Source organism: Cervus elaphus, chromosome 1, assembly GCF_910594005.1.
Source record: "Cervus elaphus chromosome 1, mCerEla1.1, whole genome shotgun sequence".
Taxonomy (NCBI): domain Eukaryota; kingdom Metazoa; phylum Chordata; class Mammalia; order Artiodactyla; family Cervidae; genus Cervus; species Cervus elaphus.
Genome location: NC_057815.1, coordinates 64030450 through 64039944, shown reverse-complemented (window position 1 = coordinate 64039944; position 9495 = coordinate 64030450). Strand labels below are relative to the sequence as shown.

The 9495-nt window shown below is 34.9% G+C and overlaps 1 protein-coding gene across 1 annotated transcript; it reads right to left on the bottom strand.

Moving 5' to 3' along the window:
• Window positions 1–3635: 3635 nt before the first annotated feature.
• Window positions 3636–4601, bottom strand: LOC122702318 (olfactory receptor 51A4). The gene has a single exon (XM_043916074.1). The coding sequence runs from the start codon at window positions 4578–4580 to the stop codon at window positions 3636–3638; it is 945 nt and encodes a 314-aa protein (XP_043772009.1). The 5' UTR covers window positions 4581–4601.
• Window positions 4602–9495: the final 4894 nt, after the last annotated feature.

The following is a 9495-nucleotide window of genomic DNA, read 5'->3' as shown; positions in this document are numbered from 1 at the left end:
TGTGGGGGGCAAAACAGACAAAAAAGGTGAAAGAACAATGTGAAGAAAATGTTTTCTAAATGTGTGCAAAAAAAATGGAGGCATTTATTTAGGTCTCTTAACATTAATGAACTCAAGATTTATAGGACTCTCATATTTATGAAAATGTCCTTGGCCAAAATGACCAGAAGTAACTTCCATATATAAATAATACTGTGTCTTATGTGTTCTCAGATGTACTTTCTTCACATTTTAATACCTCTGAAAATGGCATGCAGGTTATAATCAATGCTATCTTTGATCTTTGATTTGATGCAACATGGTATTTACATTCTGCACATTAGGATTGGATAGAAGTCTAGAAATCAGCAGATTTCCAACTTCCCTGAGGCCTTATGCTTATGAGATCATTTCTATGGGAGATACTAACAAAAGGGCCCCAGTAAACTATGATGTCCTGCTATAGAGACTAGCAGTCATTCTATTTGAAAATTATGCTCATGAGATGAACTCATGTAACTCCTATACCATAAGGGTATATTCCCTCTAATTCTCACCATTCTACTTCTAGGAAATAATGGTAATTTTTGCCCCTTTAATTTTACACAGTGTACCATCCCTTGTGATATTTTTCCATAAACTTCCCACAAATGGAAATGTCTAAGAGAAAAGCGAAACAATAAAAACAGAAAAAGAAAACAATAATTTTAAAAAATATATGTATTGTCACCTGATAAGGATTACTTGCATTACCATACGACTTTGTTGCTTTCCACTTGCGATAAAAATTATTTTTAAAATATATTTTAAGTGAAATATTTTGATTTTCCAAAGGTTTCTATCAGTCTTCCACTGGGTCCCTTTCTAAGGGATTTCTCAGATAGTGGATTATTCCTGGGTGCTGGGGAGTCTTTTCCTCAAGGCAATCTGAGTAACCATGGGGGGTTAATCATTCATGTTTGACTATTACATTCAGATTAGCATTTCTAGTCCTTGGCACTACTGATATTTTGGCTGGATAACTTATTTTTGTAGGGGGCTATAGCCTGTAGGGAAAGCATATCCTATAGGATGGTTAGCAGCATCCCTGGTCATTCAGTAGATAGCAGCAATACATCTCATCTCCAGTAGATATCAGCAATGCACCTCAGCTCCCAGGTTTCCAGATATTGTCAAATGTCTCTTCATAGCAAAACTGTGCTAGTTGTGAACCATTATTTTAGAAGGTCCAGAGGCTAGGTCTGTGGTTCATATTTCAGGAACACGTGGAAATGATCATGGTGATTAAAAAGTCCTACCACTTCTGTGGACATTTGTGTAACTTCAATTTCCTTTTTGTGTTATTTTACTGAGAAGATTAGTAAAGAAAAACCCGAATGACAGACTCTTCTTTGAAAGTGCTGAACATGACATCTCTGTACAACATCCTACAAGAACTAGATACCCATCCACTCCACTTAACTCTCCTTTCTTTTATTAGCATATACTGCTGAAGGCTTCACTTTGTGCTGCCTAATTCCACACTGGGAAAACATGAGCTTCTTTTTTCTTTCCATTAATACGTAACTGAAAGGAGATGATCAGTGCTTTGTCGTGCTACAGCCCTCAGTGTCCATGGTTACAGTTGTGAGGTTATGGAAAAGGCAGAAGGAGATGGTTATGTACCTCAGACACAGAAATACTTAGCACTTTGATCTGAAGATAAAATTTCCTATAAGAAGAAAGCATTATGGAAACTGATGCAATCCTGAATGTGAAAGCTCAAATTTAGCCAAGTTCTATCTTGGGATGTAAAGAAAAGGATTGAATCTCAGCTTTTAATTTCCTATCTGTGGGAAATTCACTAAGTCAAATTCTCAGAGGCTCAATCTCTTCAACTGCAAAAACAGAAAGAAGGCTTTATAAAAATTAGATTATTTTTTAGACTCAAAAGAGAAAAAACACCTAAAAATACCTAGAAGCATATCTTGCATATATTAGAGATCCAAAAACAATTGATGTGGTTTGTGAAGGGGACTTAGGTCAATGAATGGAAAGTTAAAAAAGCTAGACATTTATTCTGTAATCTACAAAGATTTTAGGTCATATTTAGGAAGGGAAGTTGGACGATTTGCCACACAATATATATCACAGAATATATATCTCGTATATCAAATATAAGACAGTAAATTCCTCCATAGCCTCATATAATTTTTCTCTACTTTCAAAATCTTTGAGCTGTATGAAATGCTTACTTTTGAAATACAGTCTTAAGAAAGTTATATTCCATCTGAATGGAGTATTGAAGAACTCTTCTATAATTTTATTTACCTAAAACACAGTTTCATGTGAACATAATAATTAATATTATTTGTTAATAACTATTTATTGGAGAACTACTCTGTGTCAGAAATATCCTAGATATTAGGCAAACATACATAAAAAATAGGCATGCTTTCTCCTTTCATTGATAGCACACTCTATCTAGGAAATAGGAAAAAAACAAAGAAATAAACAATGTATTTAATTACCTGATGTGAAGAGTTGACACATTGGAAAAACCCCTGATGGTGGGAAAGACTGAAGGCAAAAGAAGGGGAAGCAGAGGCTGAGATGGATAGATAGCATCACCAACCAATGAACAAACTGAGCAAACTCCAGGAGAAAGTGGAGGACAGAGGAACCTGGTGTGCTGCAGTCAGTAGGGTTGCAAAGGGTCACATACAACTTAGCGAATGAACAACAGCAATATATTTAATTACAAATCATAATAGTAAGTATAATATAGTGATAAAGAATAAGAAGCAATATTCTTAAAAAGAGAGCACCGTAATTTGAATTGAAGGCTTAAACTAAGCTATGATGAAGTTAAGCTGAAACTTCTAAAATTGAATAGCAATGAGTAAAACTGAAGCCAACAGCATCTCAGGGAAGGGTTCAGATGTGAAAATTTATAAAAAACAGAAAAATTGGCAAATACAGCAAATTTTGAGAAGACCACTGTGACTAGAATATCATTATTTGACAAAACTGGAGAGTTAGAGAGGGTAAAGAACATGTATCACTTATAGTAGGTACTTTATTTCTTTAATTCTATTCCCCAAAAGTAAGTCTATATTTAAAAGAAAAATAACATCATTCAATTTGTCTTTTTTAAAAGATCACTCTTGTCTTGAATAGAGAATCGGTTAGAAAGTAGCAAAAAGTCTGCATTTAAAAACTAAAAAGGTTACTGGAGTATTTCACTAAAGAAATCCTGGTGATACACTAGGATGATTAAAAGAGATAACGAGGAGATGTAATTAAGATATAGGTTGTGTCTAGAAACAAAAGAACATTGTATGGATAAACTGAATGTGAAGATGAGGAATTCATTTTTGTTACAAGAATAGGAGCTACCATTGGTCTGTCTTGATTGGAATTTGGTGCTTTTATAAAAGATGACATCATCAGGCATCTATTCTCTTATTTGCTAATTTGGATGGAGACCCCCACAAAATACACACCATTTCCTATTTTATGCCCATGGACAGTAATCAATTTGAATGAAATAAATCTGATGATAATAACAAAAATATGTTAATGATTATTTGTGACAAATGTTAGGTTTTCTCAAACACATCTTTAATCTTTTATGCAAGACATTCCCCCATATGTTGTCTATTATCTATGACTTATTAATATATTTGTTTCTGACATAATTTTGCTACAACTTTTACTCTAATCTGCCTGGTTTTCACACAGTACACGATAGGATTCATCAGTGGAGGCACAAGTAAAAGAACATTTGCCATAACAACATTGAAGAGGGGAGAGACATGGTGGACAAAACGATGAACTATGGCAAGGTTGATGATGGGCAGATAGAAGATGATCACTGCACAGATATGTGAAACACAAGTATTGAAGGCCTTGAGCTGTTCCTTTCGGGATGCAGTTCCAAGCATAGTCTTGAGGATTAGGATGTAAGACATAGCAATGAGCATAAAGTCTACCATAACGCAGAGTGCTCCAAAAAAGCCATAGATGACATCAATCTGGTTGTCAGAGCAGGCCAGCTTCATGACATCCTCGTGGAGACAGTAGGAATGTGATAGTTGGCGTTTCTTACAATATGTCAACATTCTCAAAGTGAAGGGAAAGGGAAGAACCAGGAGGAAGCTCTTAAAAAAGCATACAGTTCCAATCTGGGCAACTCTGAGAGTTGTAAGAATGGAGCTGTATCTCAGAGGGTTGTGGATGGCTAGGAAGCGATCGAATGACATGATCAGGAGCACTGAGGATTCCAGTGCTGTGAATCCATGGATGAAGAATTGCTGAGCAAAGCAGGCATTTGCAGAGATTTCAGAAGCTTTAAATAAGAAGATCCTCAACATAGTGGGAAGAGAGGAAAAGGATAGGCCCATGTCAGACAAAGACAACATGGAAAGGAAATAGTACATGGGCTCATGCAAGGAAGGTTCTGTCTTAATGATGAAAAGGATGGTGCAGTTTCCCGGAAGGGCAATAAGACACATGCTGCAGATTGGAATAGAGATCCAGATGTGTGCATATTCCAGCCCCGGTATCCCAACCAAGATGAAGGTGGTGATTTCAGCATGTGATACGTTGATAATGGACATGATGAATTTAGAGGGCTCTGCAATGATACATAGAGCCTTGAATCAAAAAAAAGAAAAAAAAAGAATATCTGGAAATTTAGTTGAAAAAAGATAACTCTTAAGTTTTGACTGTTTGGCTGTCTTTTGATAGAACAAATCATTTATGTGACTATCATATGGTGAGAAGCGGTTTCCACTTTAGAATAGAATCTGCCTGTATCACAGATTAACAAAATTACTTCTGGGCAAGTTTTTCCTAAATAGGGAAACTAGAAATATATTTTGCAGCCAGATGATAACTTGGTTTCTTTTTCCCTGCAAAATATTAGTAAACTTTAGTCAATTAATCTAGAATCCTCTACAATTTCTTTCATTCACATTCTAGATGAAATACTGGGCAGAATATGTGATTTCTAGAATGACACTACATGAAGGCAAAGGAGTCTCACAACTTAATTTCTATGTACTTCTTGGAACTCCCAAAGAAATATGGTCTTATCCAAACCAAACTACCCTTAGTTCTATTCCTTGCTATCTGAAGACTGTTGGTTAAATACCCTTTTAAAAAATCCCATGGTTTTCAAATCATGTATATATTTGAAAGGGCAGTTACTATAGATTACTGAAAATTGCATCTCATTTTCTCTTGGCCTGGAATGTGTGATCAATTGTGTCATGTTCACAGGAGAATAATAATCTGAAGAGCTCGGTATCATGATTTAGGAGAATTTGAATTCTGCTGAAGACTGATATCTTAAAAAGTGAATAGATCATTTTCATAGTTTCTGAAATGAACAATTTTCCTAGATATATGACATTTGGAGGTGTATCCTGCTCTATATAAAGTTCTAAATGGTTGATTTCCAAAGAAGAGAAGTAAAATGAACACAAAGTAAATAAAGGTAATCTGAGAGCTTACCAGAGAATGGGATATTTTGCAGAGTACTCTTGAGAGCAGCTGAAGGATTCTAGCATAAAAGCCCAGAAGCCATTTGTCTCTTACCAAAGTCTCCTTCTTACATATGAGGGTTTGCCTCTTCTTTCCAAGTCACCTGCACTAGGGGCACTGAGTTCTCTGGGGATTTCAGCTAAGCTGAATCTATTCTGAGACTAAAAATAAACATGTGCAGACATAACAAATCCACAGAGATGGTTCACAGTAAAGGAATAAATGAGGATCTAGACTTTGAGCTAGGGTTTACAGATTAGTTGAAGTTTTTCTTGGTCCTATGTACTAAATGTTAATTAAGATATGCATATCAAATAGATGGGATGCAGCTTAAGCAGTACCTCTATGATAAAATACAGGTGAAGTTCATTCACTAGGAAAGAAGAATAGGTTGAAAACAAAACTATAACATCCATTTCAAGAAGATAATAGGAGAATGAATGATATGTTAAATCCAAAGGAGAAAAGAAGGTAAGATCAGAAGTCAATGAAATGGAAATCTATCATAAAATAGAAAAAGTCAATAAAGCAGAAATTTGGTAATTTGTAAAGTTTAAGAAAGAAAATCCATTTAAAACATTAGGAAAACTAATCAAGAGAGGAAAAAATAGAGTGTATATTAATAATGAAAATAGGAACATAATACACAGATCTTACAGATATAAAGTTAAATAAATAAGATGAATATAATAAACATTATTTTTACTGTACATAAGTTAACTCAAATGGAAAATGACTTTGAAAAATGTTAGTGTCTAGAACTCAAGCAAAAATAAAGAGAAAATCTGGATTGTTTCATAGCTGTCAAAAAATTTTAATATATATTTTTTAAAAGGTTTCAAAGTAAACAAAGTCAAGAGGGTTTCATATGAATTCACTGCATGTACTTAAGAAAGAAATAATATAAATATTGTATATGTTCTTTCAGAAAATAGACCAATTTCTAATTGGTTTCATTAGTGACATCTAAACAAGATAATTGTAAGAAAAAGTAATTAATGGCTAATGTGGCTATGAACATATAGCCATACATTTAAAAAACAGCAAATAGTATATAGTGACCTATAAAAAGATGATATGTCATGGTAAATAATGCACAATAATGCAAACAATTTCCAGAAGATCTAAATAATAGATTTACCTTAATTTTTGGAAAACTCTATGATGTTAAGATGACAATTCTTCCCAAAATGACATGCTGATTTAGTAAAATTCTAATCCAATTCTAGCAGATTTTATTTGGAAAACTGACAAGTTGATTGTAAATGTTATATAAAATCACAAAGAGCCAGGATATGTAAAAAAAAAAAAAAAGTTGGATGAATTAAGCACCACATTTCATGACTAACTCTTAAGCTGCATTTATTAAGCAGTGTGATATTAACATGAGGATTAGACAAAGTAATGGAATAAAACAGTTCAGATACTGGCACATACATTTAATATTACGTGATTTATGACAGTGACATAATTCAAAAGGGAAAGGAAGGTCAATTTCAAGAAATGGAATAATGTATAGACAAATAGTGAGAAAAAGTCTTGAGCTTTATCAAAAATTAATTTAAGTTAGACAGTAGACCTAAGTATTAAATACAAAACTAAAATGATCTTAGAAGAAAAATTATAATATTTTCATGACCCTGAGAAAATGAAATACACAGAAAGATTAATCCTGAAGCAAAAATAATTGATCTTTTGCATTTAATTAAAAGAAAGAACCATTCACTGAAAGACATTTTTATGAGACTGAAAAGGCAAACCATCCACTAGGATAAATACTCTCCTTACATATATCTGACAAGAATATATAAAGAATTCCTAGAGATGAATAAGTAAAAGAGAATTAAAAATAGGCAGTGTACTTGAACTGGCATTTCCAATTGGCATTTAGAAAAATTTGAATTAATATTAAATAAGATACTATAATATACATACTAGAGTGACTAACATTAAAAGATTAAGAATCAAAAATTTTGGTAAAAATATGAAACAACTGACACTCTAATACTTTACTGGTGACAGTGTAATTTAATACAAATTAATTGACGACAAAGAGTTTGGCATTATCTACTGTAGTTAAATAAATACCCAACTCAGTGGTGTAAAAACACCATTTCTAAAGCAATTAGTTCATTCAAGTACACATATCTCTAAGGATCCTTACTAAAACTTTATAGCCACAATTTGGATATAACTTTAATATTCATCAACAGGAGAACTGCTTAAAAACAATTTTGCATTCTGCTTTAATTGGCCTGTGATGTTATCCTATGATCCAGGCTTTTAAAAGCTTCCCATGTGATTCTTATGCCTTGCCAAGATTGAGAAGAGGGCTTTCTGTAGCTCCTGTATATGAGCCATGAGTTAAGATGACATATACCTGAGTGCCTGTCTCTATACTTAAGCATAGCCTTCTGAAAATGACTTTATTTTCCCATAATGGAAATTATTACTAATACATTGGTTTGTAATCAGTGGTCTAATGACAGCTGTATTTTCTAAGATCTAAAATAAAATCCCTACAGGCTACTGCATTAGTTAATTTCTTATGTATCTTTTACTAATCAGTTTCCTTAGTAATGCTCTTGACATTATTTCTCACTGGTGTCAGTCTGCCATATTTGGCAGTTCTAGCAGACAATTATTGGGTTTCCTTGGTCTATTTTATTTATTTTTTCTGGTTTATTTCTATCCAACATTTCACCAACCTTTCTGGAAATAGAATTTTCTTATTTTACATATTACTTATATATAAACTTACTTTACACGCTAAATCATAATGATTGAAATAGTGGGTAGGGATTTGTACATGGCCAGTTTTCCAAATCACATTAAATTATGTCCACTATATGGGATATATCTATAAAGTGATCAGTTCTGCTTCAGGATATTAATAAAGCTACATTCAATATTTTCCCTGGCTCTCTAGGTGGAGATGATAGTGAAAGTTCTCTTTCCTCTGTGTTAAGTGAAGTGAGAGTCCCTGTCTCATCTATTTGCAACCCCATGGACTATACAGTCCATGGAATTCTCCAGGCCAGAATACTGGAGTGGGCAGCCTTTCCTTCTCCAGGGGATCTTCCCAACCTAGGGATCGAACCCCGGTCTCCCACATTGCTGGTGGATTCTTTACCAGCTGAGCCATAAGGGAAGCCCAAGAATACTGGAGTGAGTAGCCTTTCCCTTCTCCAGGGGATCTTGCCATCCCAGGGATTGAACCCTGGTCTCCTGCATTGCAGGCAGATTCTTCACCAGATAAGCTATCAGGAAAGCCCAGTTAAACAAGATGTAAGGGTGGTCATGTATGGATGTGAGAGTTGGACAGTGAAGAAAGCTGAGCAACGAAGAATTGATGCTTTTGAACTGTGGTGTTGGAGAAAACTCTTGAAAGTCCCTTGGACTGCAAGGAGAGCCAACCAGTCCATCCCAAAGGAGATCAGTCCTGAGTGTTCATTGGAAGGACTGGTGCTGAAGCTGAAACTCTAGTACTTTGACCACCTCATGCAAAGAGTTGACTCATTGGAAAAGACCCTGATGCTGGGAGGAATTGGGGGCAGGAGGAGAAGGGGACGACAGAAGATGAGATGGCTGGATGGCATCACTGACTCGAAGGACATGAGTTTGAGTAAACTCCGGGAGTTGGTGATAGACAGGGAGGCCTGGTGTGCTGCGATTGATTCATGGGGTCGCAAAGAGTCGGACATGACGGAGTGACTGAACTGAACTGAACCAAAGATTTAGAAAAAGATCATTTTAAATGGTCTTCACATAAGGATAAATTAGTACAAACACTTAATAATAAATCTAATATAAGAGGTGATGCTAACGGTAAAGAACCCTGCCTACCAATGCAGGAGACATAAGAGACGCAGGTTCAATCCCTGCGTCAGGAAGATCCCCTGAAGGAGGAAATGCAACCCACTGCAGTATTTTTGCCTGGAGAATCCCATGGACAGAGTAGCCTGGTGGGTTACAGTCCATAAGATC